At 44.5% G+C, this 20,106-nt stretch overlaps 1 protein-coding gene across 1 annotated transcript in view; it reads right to left on the reverse strand.

Moving 5' to 3' along the window:
• Window positions 1-20,106, reverse strand: part of LOC126218463 (vasopressin V2 receptor-like) — a 128,507-nt gene that overhangs the window by 40,988 nt on the left and 67,413 nt on the right. The window contains exon 3 of the mRNA XM_049942129.1: window positions 9,874-9,968. Coding sequence (XP_049798086.1) covers window positions 9,874-9,968 — 95 coding nt within the window. The remainder of the gene's footprint in view (window positions 1-9,873; window positions 9,969-20,106) is intronic.

Consider the following 20,106-nt stretch of genomic DNA (forward strand, 5'->3'; position numbering starts at 1 on the left):
GGCAATGACGAATACACGCTTCCAACGTGCGTTCACCGCGATGTCGCCAAAACCGGATGCGACCATCATGATGCTGTAAACAGAACTTTGATTCATCCGAAAAAATGACGTTTTGCCATTCGTGCACCCAGGTTCGTCGTTGAGTACACCATCGCAGGCGCTCCTGTCTGTGATGCAGCGTCAAGGGTAACCGCAGCCACGGTCTCAGAGCTGCTAGTCCATGCTGCTGCAAACGTCGTCGAACCGTTCGTGCAGATGGTTGTTGGCTTGCAAACGTCCCCATCTGTTGACTCAGGGATCGAGACGTGGCTGCACGATCCGTTACAGCCATGCGGATAAGATGCCTGTCATCTCGACTACTAGTGATACGGGGCCGTTGGGATCCAGCATGGCGTTCCGTATTAACCTCCTGAACCCATCGATGTCACTGGATCTCGACCAACGCGAGCAGCAATGTCGCGATTCGATAAACCGTAATCGCGATAGGCTACAATCCGACCTTTATCAAAGTCGGAAACGTGATGGTACACATTTCTCCTCCTTACACGAGGAATCACAACAATGTTTCACCAGGCAACGCCGGTCAACTGCTGTTTGTGTATGAGAAATTCGTTGGAAACTTTCCTCATCTCAGCAAGTTGTAGGTGTCGCCACCGGAGCCAACTTTGTGTGAATGCTCTGAAAAGCTAATCATTTGCATATCACAGCATCCTCTTCCTGTCGGTTAAATTTCGCGTCTGTAGCGCGTCCTCTTAATGGCCAGTAGTGTATCAATTCCGTAAAAACAAGGCACTCGGAATTTGAGCTTAGTCACATTAATAGTGGTCAGTGGACAGTTAATGAAGGTTTTAAAACAGTTTCCCGATGTATTTACTAATAAAATGGGTGCAACCAATCAACGTCAATACAGAATCCATTTGGTTGATGATATTCCTGTGTGACATGCGCCTTGCCATCTTGCAAAACTTTCTAAATCTTATATATCAATATCCGTTTCTCGTGAACACGGCTAGTACGTGTATCATTTCGTGAAGAAGACTGTCATCACGGATACAAGGGCCCTGAGAATCAGGATTCTGTGAACCAAAAGGCTACCACAAGGGAGTAACAAGGGTAGTTCGCTAGAGACTCATCCTCGTGCAATAAAAGTCGTGTACTCAAATATAATATACAGACACTGTTGTCGCACTCCGTGGTGAAATTGATGTTATCGTGAACGGATGTGAGATGCTCCCAGAAGTCCAATAATCAGCCCCCACTGCTGGGTCAAACTATGTGAATTATCTTCGACGCATCTCTACCACACCCTCAAGGGGCAATCCAGTACTAAACAAAGAAGGGAAAGCTGAAACGTGGAAGGAATGTGTAGAGAGTCCTTATAAGAGAAACTAAAGAGGGTTATATTATTGAAATAGAAGAGGAACTTGGTGAAGAATAGATGGGGGAAACGAGGGAGGTAAAAAAAAATAAAAAATAAAAAATAAAAAACCTGGAATAACATTGCCGTGGGCGGAGCTTGTGTAGCACGCATTTCTGCTACAAGCGCGGATAGCACAACTCATTGTATTTCAGTGCCGCCTTCGTTGTCCACCTGGCTTGTTCTCTTCATCTGCAATGATTGTTTTTGCTAGCTCTGTTTCGTTCTGCTTTCGCTTTTTATCGTGGCAAGTTTACGTGGACAACGTGCAGCTCTGAAATTTGGTTTTTTGCTAGGTAAGAATGCTGCTGAAACTACTTTAACGTTAAAAATAGCTTACCCAGATGATGCTATGGGACAAACTCAAGTTTACGAGTGGTTTGCTCGATTTAAAAATGACGACATCTGGACGTCCATCAACTGCCCGATTCGACGAAAATATTGAAAAATTCAAGAGCTTGTGCTCGCAGACCGTCGACAGACAACTGATCAACTGTCAGAGGTTAGTGGGTTATCTCGGAGTTCGGTCCAGCGAATTTTAACGGAAGATTTGGGAATGAAAAGGGTAGGTGCCAAGTTTGTTCCTCGGGTTCTGACTGACAATCAAAAGGAACGTCGAATTGAAACATGTCGTGCTTTGAATTGAAACAACAGCTTGAAACTGATCCAGATTTTCTGTCAAAGGTCATTACTGGTGATGAGACGTGGTGCTATGGCTACGACCCAGAAACAATGCAACAGACAAGCCAATGGAAGACACCATCGTCACGCCGTTCAAAAAAATGTCGTCAAGTCAAATCAAACATCAAAACAATGCTGATTTGATTTTTTGATGTCAAGGGCGTAGTTCATTGAGAATTTCTTCCCTCAGATCATACCGTCAATAAAATCTTTTATTTGGAAGTTGTAGGAAGATTGCGCAGCAGTGTTCGTCAAAAAGACCCGATTTGTGGCAGACGGGAGACTGGGTCTTCCACCACGACAATGCACATGCACCTCTCTTACATGTTAGATAGTTTTTCGCTAAAACCGGAATGGTTCCACTGCCCCAAGCACCTTACTCGCCTTACCTGGTTCCGTGTGACGTTTTCATATTTCTAATCATGAGAAGGAGATGAAAGGACACCGATTTGACAACGGTGAAGAGACCAAGAAAAAACGAGGGAGTAGCTGTCATCCATTTCTAAAGACTACAAAAAATGTTTCGAACTGTGGAAGCAGCAGTGGGACAAAGTATTAGTGGCAGTGGAGACTATTTTGAAGAGAATAAGGTTGTTTTTGTATACAATTTGAAAATATATAGCTTTTAAAAAATTATTAGGTTTTTTTGGGTACACCCTCGTGTGTTACTGCCAGAAGAGTTCAACAGAGCACTGGAAGACCTAAGTAGAAATAAGGCCCTTTAAATATATGACATACCCGCAAAATTATTGAACTCTTTCGGATAACCGGCCATGACAAATTGTTTCACCTGATGTGCAGCACATGTGCTACAGGTCGATATACCCTCAAACTTATAGAAGAATGTAATCATTCCAGTTACAGAGAAGGCAGTTGCTGACAAGTGTGAATACTATCGAGCCATCAATTTAATTAGTAATGCGGTAAAATACGACTGAATTATTTAAAAGTGACTGAAAAAATTGGTAAAAGCCGACCTCAGAGAAGATCAGTTTCTATTCCGGAGAAATGTGAGAACATACTGAGCCAATACTAACCCAACGACTTATTCTAAAAGACAGACTGAAACAAGGCAGAATAGAATTTGTAACAGGTTTACATTTAGAGATAGTTTTCGGTAACGTGGACTGGACAGCAGTCTCTGAAATTTTGAAGGTAGCAGCGATAAAATACAGGGATTAAAAGGCTATCTGCAGCTTGTACAAATACCAGACTGCAATTATAAGAGTCGGAAGACATAAAAGGAAAGGCGTAGTTGAAAATGAAGTGAGACGCGGTTATAGCCTATCTCCGAAATTTTTTGATTTTGTACATAGAACAAGACACGAAGAAATCCAAGGTGATTTTTGGAAAGGGAATTAAAGTTCAGGGAGGACAAATAAAAATTTTACGGTTTGCCGATGTCCTTGTATTTCTGTCAGACGCTGCAACGGATTTCGAAGAGCACTTGAATGGAATGGGTCATGTCTTGAAAACAACTTATAAGATGGACATCAGCAAAAGTAAAGCAAGGGCAATGGAAAGGAATTAAATCAGGCGATGATGAGAGAATCAACTAGGCAGGTAAATAACTGATGATGGCCGAAGCAGAGAGGATATAAAGTGCAGACTGCCAATACCAAGAAAAGCATTTCTGAAAAAGAGGAATTTGTTAATATCTAATATAAGTTTATGTGTCTGGAAATCTGTACTGAAGGTGTTTTTCTGGAGTGTAGCCCTGTATGGTACCGAAACGTGGACGATAAGCAAGCCGTAGAAATTTTTGAAATGTGGTACTACAGAAGAATGCTGAAGATTAGATGGGTCGGTCGTCCAACAAACGAAGAGATACAGAATCTAACTGGGGAAATAAGAAATTAATGGCACAACTTACTTAAATGAAGGAATCGGAACTTAGGTTACATCCTTAGGCAACGAACAATTATCAGTTCAGTAAAGGAAATAAAGTTAAGAGGTAAAAATTGTGGACGGAGACTAAGGCTTCAATATGGTAGGCAGGTTCACACGGACATAGCTTGCGGTAGCTATGCAGAGGATAAAGTAGCATCGAGAGCTGCATAAAACTAGTCTCCAGATTGAAGGCCGCAACAACAACAGCAACAACAACAACTACTATTACTACTATTGCTCGACGTCTGTTCCGTGATGTCATAGCTAAGGAAGTTCCTAACTTAGGAACTCTAAAATTTAGGGTCATGAACGTTATTTTATTAGTCCGGTTACTATCCAACGCTACATCAGTATTTGTAGTTGAACTCAATAGATTGTGAGCCACAGTTGCAAGTAAAACTTTCCAAATGGAAATTCCAGTTCGCGTGTCTGTCGCGGATGTGTGTACCTGAGCTCATTTTGCAATTTTATCGCCAAGCCTCCGCTATCTGGTCGTTATCGTGTATTCACATATTAATAATAAATATTAAGTGATCGATATGTTAGCACATCTCTTTTCCACGACTAGACAAGACCTAGATTCAAAACGAAGCACTGTGAGCTCTAGTAGCGCTGACACCATGTACGACTCATTGTTATTGGTCAGTAGTACGCTTTTCTTTTTGTGTATGCATAAGTGTGAACTTGGCTTGCGGGATTACTCACATAGCTATTAAAATGTTTGTATAGTTTGTGCTGCATAACTGATAGCAACACTGTGTGATGAACAAGCGCTGGCTGGGGAGCTGGTGGACGGAGGGGGGGGGGGGGTCTGAGGGGGGGAGGCATATTCTGTTACTGTCTCTGTTTCCTCTTTGCTCCAGTCTCCCAAATATCACTTAATGTCACCCCAATTGTAAAGTGCCAAAGATGTGAACCAATTTAATAACAACATTGTAACTATGTAAGATGTTTTAATACTTCCAAGGTAGCAATATTAAATTATTTCATTACCATAAAACAAATAAAATATTTTAACGTCATCTAAAATTTTGTTAATATTAGTGAATATTACGTTGTTTAGCATACCGTCCAAGAAATTGCAATTCAGAAAAATATAGAATTTAGTGCGGAATTTTGAGAAATGTCTTGCTATTCATTCAAGAACTGTAACAGCACAACTTTGATACAGTTCTAATTTACACAATACAGAATCGAAAAGTGCGCTAATAGTTACCAGTATACAACTGAGCACTACGAGTCTAAACACTGGCCTACAAACTATAGCTACGCGACCCTTTAAATGAAGAGAATGCAGTCTTTCCGCTCAAGTTCGAGAATCGGTTTTTCCATTCTTTATTTTCTTACTAGAGAGTCTTTTCCTTTCTGTCTTGCTTTCCTCAACTTCTTTCTGGATCTACCTATAGACTCACGAGACGTGTCAGAAATGTATGTTGTTAACAGCAGGTAGGTCAGCCAGTGTACACGCGCAATTATTTTGATGAAATGTTAGGTTCAGGCAACATGCACACGCTTATTAGCCTCTCGTAAGCAACTGAAAAGTAACCTCTGTTAAGCGCAGCTTGTAACTTCTAGAATATCGTACCATTTTTGAGACAGTTTTCATGCTACTTTATTCTCCGAAAGATATTTGTGAAATTTGGAGCTTGATATACGTAAAAATATAAGTAATTATAACCAAATCCTTGGATACGCGCCCTGGTGAGGAATAACGGTTAAATAAATTTAAGAACTGTATAAATGCTTGTAAGTACTTAACACTGAAACACTAAAACATACAGGGTGTTCGGTTGAGCATATATGAGGATGGTGCGCAAGTTCGTAGCATTTTTGTTTTGCATGTAGATACTCCGGTTGCTATGGGATTATTTACCGATTGTCATTTTGTATTTGTAGTTCGCTACTGCTACCAGTGTTTACATGTTGTAGACAATGAGTGGAGCTTTGGACGCTAGAAAATCGAGTGCCAAGTGGAGAAATCGGAACATTTCCGACATATTCTTCTGTGTGAGTTCAACACAGGGGTGATAGCGTCGGAGGCAACCACAATCATCTGTGTATGGGTACAGCAGGGCAATAAAATGTTTTTCTGGTTTTTAAGGAGAAACGATTTGACATTAGTGACTCTCCACACTCAGGAAGACCTTCGGGATTTTCTGAAGCTCGTTTAAACGAATTAATCCACAATGATCCACGTCAGCGTACTCGACAACTGGATAATACACTCCTGGAAATTGAAATAAGAACACCGTGAATTCATTGTCCCAGGAAGGGGAAACTTTATTGACACATTCCTGGGGTCAGATACATCACATGATCACACTGACAGAACCACAGGCACATAGACACAGGCAACAGAGCATGCACAATGTCGGCACTAGTACAGTGTATATCCACCTTTCGCAGCAATGCTGGCTGCTATTCTCCCATGGAGACGATCGTAGAGATGCTGGATGTAGTCCTGTGGAACGGCTTGCCATGCCATTTCCACCTGGCGCCTCAGTTGGACCAGCGTTCGTGCTGGACGTGCAGACCGCGTGAGACGACGCTTCATCCAGTCCCAAACATGCTCAATGGGGGACAGATCCGGAGATCTTGCTGGCCAGGGTAGTTGACTTACACCTTCTAGAGCACGTTGGGTGGCACGGGATACATGCGGACGTGCATTGTCCTGTTGGAACAGCAAGTTCCCTTGCCGGTCTAGGAATGGTAGAACGATGGGTTCGATGACGGTTTGGATGTACCGTGCACTATTCAGTGTCCCCTCGACGATCACCAGTGGTGTACGGCCAGTGTAGGAGATCGCTCCCCACACCATGATGCCGGGTGTTGGCCCTGTGTGCCTCGGTCGTATGCAGTCCTGATTGTGGCGCTCACCTGCACGGCGCCAAACACGCATACGACCATCATTGGCACCAAGGCAGAAGCGACCCTCATCGCTGAAGACGACACGTCTCCATTCGTCCCTCCATTCACGCCTGTCGCGACACCACTGGAGGCGGGCTGCACGATGTTGGGGCGTGAGCGGAAGACGGCGTAACGGTGTGCGGGACCGTAGCCCAGCTTCATGGAGACGGTTGCGAATGGTCCTCGCCGATACCCCAGGAGCAATAGTGTCCCTAATTTGCTGGGAAGTGGCGGTGCGGTCCCCTACGGCACTGCGTAGGATCCTACGGTCTTGGCGTGCATCCGTGCGTCGCTGCGGTCCGGTCCCAGGTCGACGGGCACGTGCACCTTCCGCCGACCACTGGCGACAACATCGATGTACTGTGGAGACCTCACGCCCCACGTGTTGAGCAATTCGGCGGTACGTCCACCCGGCCTCCCGCATGCCCACTATAGGCCCTCGCTCAAAGTCCGTCAACTGCACATACGGTTCACGTCCACGCTGTCGCGGCATGCTACCAGTGTTAAAGACTGCGATGGAGCTCCGTATGCCACGGCAAACTGGCTGACACTGACGGCGGCGGTGCACAAATGCTGCGCAGCTAGCGCCATTCGACGGCCAACACCGCGGTTCCTGGTGTGTCCGCTGTGCCGTGCGTGTGATCATTGCTTTTACAGCCCTCTCGCAGTGTCCGGAGCAAGTATGGTGGGTCTGACACACCGGTGTCAATGTGTTCTTTTTTCCATTTCCAGGAGTGTATGATGAAATGTGATATTCCACCACGTGCGACATTTGCATGCAATCGAGGAAGTTAAAACATCGGGTGTATGGGTGCAGTGAGCTCTAAGTCAAACTCACAAAAATCAGCGGAGGCCCTACACTATGTGATTAAAGGTATGCGGACATCTGGCTGAAACTGTCAAGTTCGTGGCGCCCTCCATTGGTAATGCTGCAATTCAGTATGGTGTTGACCCATTCTCAGCCTTGATGACAGCTTCCACTCTCGCAGGCATACGTTCAATAAGGTGTTGGAATGTTTCTTGCGGAATGGCAGCCCATTCTTCACGGAGTGTTGCACTAAGGAGAGGTATCGATGTAGGTCGGTGAGGCCTGGCACGAAGTTAGCGTTCCAAAACATCCAAATCTGTTCTAAAGGATTCAGGTCAGGACTCTGTTTAAGCCAGTCCATTACAGGGATGTTTTTGTGTTACCACTCCGCCACAGGCCGTGCGTTATGAACAGGTGCTCGATCGTGTTGAAAGATGCAATCGCCGTCCCCAAATTGCTCTTCAATAATGGGAAGCAAGAAGGTCCTTAATACATCAATGAGGGCCTGTGCTGTGATAGTGGCACGCAAAACAAGAAGGGGTGCAAGAGCCCTCCATGGAAAACACGACCACACCATAACACCACCGCCTCCGAATTTTACTGTTGGCACTACACACGCTGGCAGATGACGTTCACCGGGTATTCGCCATACCCACACCCTGCTATCGGATCGCCACATTGTGTAACGTCATTCGTCACTCCCCGTCGTTTGGCATTTACCGGCGTGATGTGTGGCTTATGAGTAGCCGCTCGACCATGAAATCCAAGTTTTCTCACGTCCCGCCTAACTGTCGTAGTACTTCGATGGATCCTGATGTAGTCTGGAATTCCTGTGTGAATGTCTGGATAGATGTCTGCCTATTAGACATTACGACCCTCTTCAACTGTCGGCGGTCTCTGTCAGTCGACAGACGAGGTCGGCCTGTATGCTTTTGTGTTGTACGTGTCCCTTCACGTTTCCACTTCACTATCACATCGGAAACAGTGGACCTGGGGATGTTTAGGAGTGTGGAAATATCGCGTACAGACGTATGGCACAAGTGACACCCAATCACCTGAACACGTAGGAAGTCCGTGAGTTCCGCGGAGCGCCCCGTTTTGCTCTCTCACGATATCTAATGATTACTGAAGTCGCTGATATGGAGTATGTGGCAGTAGTTGGCAGCACAATGCACCTCATATGAAAAAGGTATGTTTCTGGGGGTCGTCCGGATATGTGCATTTCTGGCTGCTCGTCGTCGATTGGCTCGTGAAAAACACCGACGATTCCTGTCCTGTATCGTTAAGAGTCTTCTCCCTATACACGCTATGGCCAGAAAGGCCGTCAGCTCGTCTTCTAATCAAAACATCTCGGAAAGGGAGCATCCCATCCGTTTCGATCTCCATGGTGAACTTAATATTCTCGTGTCTGGAGTTGAGATGTGTGAGGAAGACTGCCAGTTTATCTCTTCCATGTGGCCAGATAACGAAGGCATCATAGATCTGCTGATTCAAGAGCTTCCTCCTCGTAATGTTCCATGTACGAACCTTTAAGGCTGTTCGACAGAGAGCGGAAAAGGAGAAAATATGAGGGCGTAAAATCAGGTGAATAAGGTGGGTGCGGAATAACTTCCCAACCCATCTCCTGCATGCAGTTTTGTCTGTATAGTAGAATACTGGTGGGCGTTATCGTGACGTAGCATCACTTCACGCTGCCTTCCTGGACGTTTTTCATGGATTCCTTTTGCATGGCGTCTCAGTTGTCGAAATTAAATATCAACAGTGATGGTTACATCTCATTGGAAGTAATTCCTACACTATACCGTCGCTATTCCACCAAATGCATAGTATTATCTTTTGCGGATGCGCGCAGGTATTTGTACGGGAGTTTCTGCTTTGTTTTAGCTCAACCATTCCTTTCTTTTCCTTATGTTAGCATAAAGACACCATTTCTCGTAACGATGAACCATTCTGGAAATTTGTGGTAAGGTCAAATAGGACCAATCTGTCGAAGTCGTCGGTCCCTAAGCTTACACACTACATAATGTGATTTAAACTAACTTACGCTAAGGACAACACACACACCCATGCCCGAGGGAGGACTCGAACTTCCGACGGGGAGAGCCGCGAACCATTCTGAGTGGTTAGAAAACAAGAGTGCTGCTGGGAATGCATAAAGTGGGCAACGTACCATGTGACGTAGGCTCTTTCACCCCAAGGCACTTGGAACGTCGCCCAACAGTCGTACACGCCTGGCTCCGCTTCCTGATACGAGAAGATGAACAGCTGTAACAAAGGGAATAAAAGTTTCCGTTAAAAATGAGCGTATGAGAAGTACGCACAGTGCGTGCACTTCTGCAGCACAGGGTATGGAAACGCAGTACACATATACATGGACGGCATGGGACATAAAGGTTTAATTATTATCTCAAAAATACAAAGCTATTTTTGCAAATATCTTACAGTAATGCAGTTGGGTGACGTCTCCATACATAATCATACGTCACCGTGCTGCGTTTCCTTCAGTTATTTACACATTTTATAGGCCGGGAGAAACTCAACTTTCATTAAGTTACATAAACAATTTTTGTTTGTTTGCAGATTCATGACTGCAGTTCTGGTACACATTGAAAATCCCGCTCCACAGTTTGCTATCACGCCACTACAAAAGACAAAACAAAATATTGCAACCCCTTGCAAAAGCGGAGGAGAACAGTGCGGCTATTCGCTTTCTGAGTTTGGAGGGGCACAACGCTGCGTGCTGAGTTGCTCCTAGTGTAAGTCAAGAGTGCACCATCACGTGGCAATGCACTTCCAGTATGGACACACAAGTCTAAATGACCGTGAGATAAGCAGCAACACTCTGCAGAACCGAGAAGTGCGGTCTCTGGAGTTACGAGACCGGCGTAACAGAATCCAGGCGATAGCTAAAAAAATGAAAATCAGTCGTGCATCAGTGTTCGACAGTTGTGCCGGTTTGTTTCCTCTCTCGCACTCCTGAGTTCGCGCTGTAACCACAGATTGAGTAGTTCCTCTGCTTGTTTCGCCGACCGCTGTCGAGTGGTACTAGCGACGTCCGGAGTGGTTACGAGGCATGGGGCGTTGTCTGGGAGGCTCTCCGTGCCGTGTTGTCACTGATTCCGATAACAGCGTTGTACAGAGGCTTACGGTGGGATGTCGAGTTTTGACATTTGCCTTACTCCTCGTACGTATTCTGTTTGATTCCGCAGGAGGTGGTCATAATTTAATAGCCGGCAGGTGGTGAAAGGTTTCATTGTTTGTATAGCTTAACCGCCGCTGCTTGATATTTTTAGTTCTTTCGCCACAGTGACGGAACAGGCCAGTGTAGCGTGTAGTTGAGTGGTGCTGATGGTTCCGGGTGTTCGCTTGTGTGTTTGTAGATCTTTACACCGATGTCAGCGAAGCTGTTAGTGGTGTCTTTAATTTACTGGTGAGGAGAACATGGCAAGTGTTATAACCTGATTTTCCAGAAACTTCACTCAGCTGGAGGAAGGTTCTAAATAAGCGAATACATGTATCAGCTTTTACGTAGATGCTAGAGCTGTTGATTAAAAAATCGATATATCGATGTGTTCCAGAAAAGCTATTGATATATGTAGGCCACACTTTTACCAGACTGCATCGATACATCTACATCTACATCTACATCTACATCTACGTGATTACTCTGCTGTTCACAGTAAAGTGCCTGGCAGAGTGTTCAGTGAACTACCTTCATGCTGTCTCTCCACCGTTCCACTCTCGAACGGCACGCGGGAAAAACGTGCACTTCAATTTTTCCGTGCGTGCCCTGATTTCTCTTATTTTAGGTGATGATCATTTCTCCTTATGTAGGTGGGTGCCAACAGAATGTTTTCTCAATCGGAGGAGAAAACTGGTGATTGAAATTTCATGAGAAATTCCCGCCGCAACGAAAAACGCCTTTGTTTTAATGATTGCCACTCCAAGTCACGTATCATTTCTGTGGCACTATTTCTCCTACTTTGCGATAGTACAAAACGAGCTGTCCTTCTTTGTACCTTTTCGATATCATCCGTCAGTCCCATCTGATGCGGATCCCACACCGCACAGCAATACTCCAGAGTAGGGCGGACAAGCGTGGTGTAAGCAGTCTCTTTAGTAGACCTGTTGCACCTTCTACGTGTTCTGCCAATGAATGGCAGTCTTTGGTTGGCTCTACTCACAACATTATCTATGTGATCGTTCCAATTTAGTATGTACAATGTAATCGTAATTCCTAAGTATTTAGTTGAATTTACAGCCTTCTGATTTGTGTGACTTATCGCGTAATCGAAATTTAGTGGATTTCTTTTAATACTCATGTGAATAACTTTGCACTTTTCTTATTCGTGGTCAATTGCCACTTTTCGCACCATAAAGATATCTTATCTAAATCATTTTGCAAGTCGTTTTGATCATCTGATGACTTAACAAGACGGTAAATGACAGCATCATCTGCAAACAATCTAAGACGGCTACTCAGATTGTCTCCTATGTCGTTAATACAGACCAGGAACAATAGAGAGCCTACAACACTTCCTTGAGGAACGCCGGATATTACTTCTGTTTTGCTCGATGACTTTCCGTCTATTACTACGAACTGTGACCTTTCTGGCAGAAAATCACGAATCCAGTCGCACAACTGAGGCGATACTCCGTATGCACGCAGTTTGATTAGAAGACGCTTGTGAGGAACGGTGTCGAAAACCAGATATCAATATCGTTGTATCGAGTGAAGATGTTTTTATTTTATATTACTTTTTTTAGCAATTTTCGGTAAATACTTGAAATTCTTCTTTTGAAATTGTAGTAGAACACAATTTTACTTCACTGTGTGAAAAAGTCCTATTACTTTTTGAGCTTTCATCATGTCCAGTCCCTCTCTTTGACTGTGCGAAGCAAGTAGAGGTGGCACTGGAGGGTAAGGGGGGGGGGGTGTGGGAGCGGTGTGAATGGGATAACAAAGTTTCCTATGTGAAGAAATATAACACACTAGTTGCGCTAAAAAACAATTTTTAACTCAGCTAGTGTGCTGTTTCTTCAAATCGGCATTCTTCAAAAACAGTTGCTAAAAACAATGAACAAAAACCTAAATAACAAGACTGGTCTTTACATTGGGCGGAAAGGCGTGGGGGCAAATGGTGACGTAATCGGCGCTCGGCGCTACCAACAGAAACTGGAACGTGTAACATCGCCACGAAATGTTGACACTGCAACTGCTAGGTCGCTGGCGTTGGCAGAAAAGAGAGAGAGAGAGAGAGAAAAAGCCGGGGAACTTGACATGAAGCGTTCCGAAGAAGTCTGATACCTGATGAAACCGAACGACAGACCCATTGGACACCTTTTATTGGGCTACTTATATGCAGTTACCATTGTTAACGTGTCCGCAGCCCGTGGTCGTGCGGTAGCGTTCTCGCTTCCCACGCCCGGGTTCCCGGGTTCGATTCCCGGCGGGGTCAGGGATTTTCTCTGCCTCGTGATGACTGGGTGTTGTGTGCTGTCCTTAGGTTAGTTAGGTTTAAGTAGTTCTAAGTTCTAGGGGACTGATGACCATAGATGTTAAGTCCCATAGTGCTCAGAGCCATTTGACCCATTGTTAACGAAGTGGTAACCGGCCGGTTTTAGGCGCTTCAGTACGGAATCGAGCTGCTTCTATGCTCGCAGGTTCAAATCCTGCCTCGGGCATGGATGTGTGTGATGTCCTTAGGTTGGTGAGGTTTAAGTAGTTCTAAGTTAGGGGAATGATGACCTCAGCTGTTAAGTCCCATAGTGCTTAGAGCCATTTGAACAAAGTGGTTATCGCCAAGCGTGAAAGTGCATCGTATTCCTCTTAATTCTTGCTCTAAGGAGGATAGGCAGGTTGCTAGCTTGTTGGTGAACAGAACATCTAATAATAAATCAACACTTAAATATACAGCTCCAAAACTGGCAGTATATTTACAATGTGCAGCCTTTTTTTTATTCGCCAATACTTCGATATTTATTCTGTCTACATGTCGATATATCGATTACTTTTAATATTCTGAATGCCTATAATTTGAATATTGATACATCTGACTCCCGACATTTTTAAAAATATCGACATTCGTAGCATGTACTCCACCGTCTCTGAGAAAACGACGGTCAAAGTTTTCGAGGAATTTTATGTGCACTTCAGCGCGCAAATAGTTCATTCGTAACGGTAGCACAGCGGCTAGCGTCACGACCCGTGTAGGAAACCCGATTTTTGTTGTTTTCATTTAACTACTCATGTTCAAAAAATGGTTCAAATGCCTCTGAGCACTATGGGACTTAACTTCTGAGGTCATCAGTCCGCTAGAACTTATAACTACTTAAACATAACTAACCTAAGAACATCACACACATCCATGCCCGAGGCAGGATTCGAACCTGCGACCGCAGCAGTCGCGCGGATCCAGACTGTAGCGCCTACAACCGCTCGACCACTCCGGCCGGCAACTACTCATGTCCGTAGAAGATTACTACACGAATGTTTTCCGCTGTATATTGTAATAACGTTGTCCTTATCGTCTATTAATAGTATGTGTGGCGAACAAATTAAAAAAAAATTTATATGAGTGTATGATTTCTGTTCTTTCGGATGTCCGAATATAATTGTTTCGAGTTGATGGCCAAGAAATCCACACTCTTTAGTGCGGATGCACATTTATCCTCGAACTCCAGCGAGAATCTACAATTAGCGAGCGTGAAGGACATGGACAGGAGCTACGGAGAGTTGACCCTGGAGGGGAGCGTGGGTCGCTCGGGGGCCGTGCCGAGATAGTAACCCCCACTGACGACGAACACGACGGGGGCGTAGCGCAGTGCTTACGACAACTGCCAAGTAAGCATGAGATCCGAGGTTCGAATCCCGATCCGACACACATTTTCACTCGTCCCTGCCGATTCAGCACTAAATCCGATGTAGCTGATGTCATTAGTTCCTTTCCTTTCTCTCGCGAAAGGAAGTGTTTGAAATTGTTTTCGGTGAAGTTCCTGTAATGTATCTTGATCCATCAACTGCAAGCGACAGTTTTCGGAAAAGTGATCTGTTATGCGTGAAATCTTCAGCAGTGTTAATGACGTGAGATTTACAGGAAGAAATGTCACTGTGGCAATCCTGCCTCGGGCATGGATGTGTGTGATGTCCTTAGGTTAGTTAGGTTTAAGTAGTTCTAAGTCTAGTGGACTGATGACCTCAGACGTTAAGTCCCATTGTGCTTAGAGCCATTTGAACCGTTTCGATAAAAAGACTAGTTAGATATTTCACTTTGTAATGTTTCTAAGATTTGTTAACACAGCTATATTTAATTTGATGATTTGCATTTATGTTAGATTAATGAAGTTAGATAATACTTGCTCTTTAAATCTCGTTGTATGTGAATCAATTGTGGGTAATGTGACTTCAATTGACAGATGTTTTTGAAAAGAGAAACTTAACTTGCAATATAATTTTGCAAAAAAAAAAAAAAATACTCAGTGCTAGCAATTCACCACAATCAGTATCGCCTCCCTGTCCAGGTCATATATTTTTTCAAAGAAGTTGGAATTTCTTAAATGTTCTCGTTTATCAGCCAAAAGAATTTCATGTGCATTCCAAGTATTATGACCAGCACTGCACACTGCTGGGCCTGTATGTATTTTTTTAATGAGAGACCAGAATATATCGCGTTCCCACTGTTGCTGCTCTAGAGGTAAGATAATTTATTTTTTATGTGCACAGGGGCCAAAGTTATCTGTTTTGAACAAGGCCAGATGATTCAGTGCCTAAGGTGCTGAACGTATTTTGCAGTAACAGTATTTATTTATTGGTATTGGGTGTTGCATTGCCCAACCAAATCGTGTAAAGTTCTGCTAACAATAACACAGAGAAAGCACACCACTTGCACTTACAACACGCAACATGACAATTCGAGTTCAGTACTCATTCCACAGATCAGACATTAATTCAACGTAATCGAAAAGAAATAATCTTTTTAAAAGAAAGCTACAATCTGGATACGGTGATACGGTCGCATTGATGGGTGGTTAACCCACACCACATAACTGGTGTGATTATTCAACGGTGTGCTCGGCGGCCGGGCGCCACACACGTGAAAACTTACTGCTGTGCGATGTATTTAGCCGAGGCGGCGAGGCAGACCTGTTATTCTAAAGGTGCGTTTACACCCGTGCGCCTTACGGCTCGTCCCAGCGCGGTTGTAGCTCGCCCCACACGCAGGTGTGAATGGAATCACTCTCACGCACATGTTGGTGAAGAGGCATGCACCTATACGCGTGCATCTACTTGCGTGTTGAGCAAGCTACAGCCGCACGGCGACTAACCGCAAGGCGCACAGGTGTGAACGCAGCTTAAGTTGGGTGACCGCATTGCGCTGGCGGTGCGCAGTGTCGACCGAGCAATTCTGTGCGGCGCAGTCTTCAGGGGAACGACGCGGTGACGGACAAAAATATTGCTGAAAATCACAATTTTCTTCTCCGTCCTGGAATGCAGTAGGCAAACGGGGTTTGCTTCAACGAATATCACATACGTCGAAGTTTTTATTGGTATTTTTTTATTGGAAAATATTAATATCTTCACTGTGTAATTGGGATTTTCCCGAGGCAACTCTGAAAGGAGGTAGATCGGCGGTTGTTGCTGTAATTCCTGTTGTGGTTATCTAAAACCTGAAATTAACTTATCACCCTGATCTTTACAGATGTAATTGTAGTTCATCGTAGCGACCTGCAAATTTTTTTTGGCGAAATTATAGATATTTGAACAAATGACCATATTTGGATCCTCTTTTTTGTCCGAAAAAAATACTAAACATCAACATAAAAAAATCGGCTACGGTGAATCGAAGAGAATTCTATTTTCTTCAAGGGAGACCGAAAATCATTAAAATCGGATGAAAATTGTAGCGTGGGCGACGACAATCATGCCGAAAAACATGGTTTTGAGAAAAACGCGTTTAAAGGTCGGCAAGTATTTGTCATAGAAAGAAAAGGGACAAAGCTTGAATCTTACAAGATACCATCGATGCCTGGTCCATAATAACTATCGCTCCGGCTAGTGGTTGGCCGCTTTATGCTACTTTGACCTGATAAGCCCCTATTTTCGTCCTCGAAGCCGTTCTCGTCGCTGAGCGCATCGCCGCCGGGGTCTCTATCTTCACAGAATCGGCGCGTTCCATCGCCGATTTCGATTTCAAGAGCATTTGCCACGTGCATTAATGCCACGTGGATTAATGCAGTAGGATCTACAATGAATAGACATACGGCCAACTTTGAAGCAATGTTGATAACTTAGTTTCTGCTGGATTTTACTTTTAGGGCATTCACATTTTGAGAAAGACCGGCCAAACAACGCTCCAATAAATTCGGTTCACTCAAACCGGTAAAAATAGGGGTGATGCCATCGATATGACTTGTGACAACCAGTTCTCTAACACCGAGGCGTGTCGTGCACGCTTGGCTTCAACCGCTTCCAGCATCGTTACTTTTTTGAGTTCGCGCGTAATGTTTTGGGCAATAATTCTTCAATGTGTGTACATTCGAATACCGTAATAAAAAACTTTCGATTTTTTTGACCGCCATCCTGTCATTCCCCCTTAAGGCCGTTACCTTCTGAAGGTATCGTTATCACCTTGATGTTTTGTTATACTTTAAATAGACCTAAGGTCTTATTTGAATAGTCTTTTTGTACAGTAGCTTATTCCATTTCCTTCTCGGAGGTTCCCACTTGGCTTTGTTACTAGAATGGCAAGGCAGCTTTGTTTTTTTTTAAAAAAGTTATCTAATAACTGACAGTTAAGTTATTCTTTTCAGAATTTGGTTGGTAAAGTTATTATTTCAGCTTTAAATTGGCTGACTAGCTTTAATTAAATTTACTGCTGAGTTTTGAGGGCCCGTTGCATCTGTGATATTAGGGCCAATTCTTAAATAGTACTCTCCGATATAGTGATTATTACGAGGGCAGTTCAATAAGTAATGCAACACATTTTTTTTCTCGGCCAATTTTGGTTGAAAAAACCGGAAATTTCTTGTGGAATATTTTCAAACATTCCCGCTTCGTCTCGTATAGTTTCATTGACTTCCGACAGGTGGCAGCGCTGTACGGAGCTGTTAAAATGGCGTCTGTAACAGATGTGCGTTGCAAACAACGGGCAGTGATCGAGTTTATTTTGGCGGATAACCAGGGCATCTCAGATATTCATAGGCGCTCGCAGAATGTCTACGGTGATCTGGCAGTGGACAAAAGCACGGTGAGTCGTTGGGGAAAGCGTGTGTCATCATCGCCGTAAGGTCAAGCAAGACTGTCTGATCTCCCGCGTGCGGGCCGGCCGTGCACAGCTATGACTCCTGCAATGGCGGAGCGTGCGAACACACTCGTTCGAGATGATCGACGGATCACCATCAAACAACTCAGTGCTCAACTTGACATCTCTGTTGGTAGTGCTGTCACAATTGTTCACCAGTTGGGATATTCAAAGGTTTGTTCCCGCTGGGTCCCTCGTTGTCTAACCGAACACCATAAAGAGCAAAGGAGAACCATCTGTGCGGAATTGCTTGCTCGTCATGTGGCTGAGGGTGACAATTTCTTGTCAAAGATTGTTACAGGCGATGAAACATGGGTTCATCACTTCGAACCTGAGACAAAACGGCAATCAATGGAGTGGCGCCACACCCACTCCCCTACCAAGAAAAAGTTTAAAGCCATACCCTCAGCTGGTAAAGTCATGGTTACAGTCTTCTGGGACGCTGAAGGGGTTATTCTGTTCGATGTCCTTCCCCATGGTCAAACGATCAACTCTGAAGTGTATTGTGCTACTCTTCAGAAATTGAAGAAACGACTTCAGCGTGTTCGTAGGCACAAAAATCTGAACGAACTTCTCCTTCTTCATGACAACGCAAGACCTCACACAAGTCTTCGCACCCGAGAGGAGCTCACAAAACTTCAGTGGACTGTTCTTCCTCATGCACCCTACGGCCCCGATCTCGAACCGTCGGATTTCCACATGTTTGGCCCAATGAAGGACGCAATCCGTGGGAGGCACTATGAGGATGATGAAGTTATTGATGCAGTACGACGTTGGCTCCGACATCGACCAGTGGAATGGTACCGTGCAGGCATACAGGCCCTCATTTCAAGGTGGCGTAAGGCCGTAGCATTACGTTGAAAAATAGTGTTGTGTAGCTAAAAGATTGGGGAATAACCTGGTGTATTTCAATGCTGAATAAAACAACCCATGTTTCAGAAAAAAATGTGTTGCATTACTTATTGAACTGCCCTCGTAGGTTTAAGTTCTCTCTGTGCATTCGTAGTAAATATTTTGATTGAAGGATAGATATTTTTAAATAGCCTGACCTATCGATGAAAGTGCGTTCAAGGGCAAATTACAGTTGGAGATTCTGCCGTGTTCGATCATCCGCAAGCAGGATGGTGAAGACGCCTTCCGGCAACCCGAGCAACATGTGCGCGTAACTTGCCAGTCACCATTGAGAGCTTCATCTATTCTGTAAAAGTCTTTAATTAATAGATCAGAATCAAATTATCTTCGTCAGAATAAATATCCATCCCTCCACTGCCATCAGTTGACCATACCCCAGTTCAAGCTTTTACTTCTCAAACCTGACAAAAGTCGCTGCCCACTAGTGTTCGCAACATCTTACACCCATAAAAAAGTGCCACGTAATCGAGGCAACAATGGAAAAGTGGTAGTTGTGTCGGGCCATAGTCGGCTAATTAACACGGACGGTTGCACAGCAAGCAGTGGTGTACCGCCACAGAGGAAGGGGGATGGCTATCTGGCAAGTTGATGCTGAGTATATTTTGTGTTGCTAGGTTATGGTGTTAAGCGGCAAACATTCATAGAAGAATACCACCGAACTGTCCCCAATGAGTTACGGGAGGACGTAAAGACGACAAGCAGCAAACAGCTATCGAAAGGAGCATTTCTACACCACAACGACGTCCAGTTCTTTCAGCACAGGACTATGTTACACATCGTACTCTGTCCTTCCCCTCCCACCGCCACATATATTATCTGTTTACTTCTTGTCACATTGTCCAGTCATATTTCTGCGACTACCTCTCAATAGCGTGAATAACCATATTTTGCAGCGCAGGCCGCTGTGCGACGAACAGGAGGGGAAGTTGTAGACGGGGATACGGAGCGATTGTGACACCAGTGCCGCCACCAGCTGCCCTAGATTTGCCGATCGAGGATACATATCGCGAACAGACCGATTGAGATGGCCCAGCAGATTCTCGTTTGGGTTTAAATGAGTGGAGATGGTGCCAGTGCAGTATGGTAAACTCAACCCTGGTGCCCTGCGAGGTGGGCGTCACGCTGCATTGTCCTACTGGTAGAAGCCACTGTGCCGAGGAAAAAAGGATTGCATGTAGGGGTGGATATTG

This window comes from Schistocerca nitens, chromosome 1, assembly GCF_023898315.1.
Source record: "Schistocerca nitens isolate TAMUIC-IGC-003100 chromosome 1, iqSchNite1.1, whole genome shotgun sequence".
NCBI lineage: Eukaryota > Metazoa > Arthropoda > Insecta > Orthoptera > Acrididae > Schistocerca > Schistocerca nitens.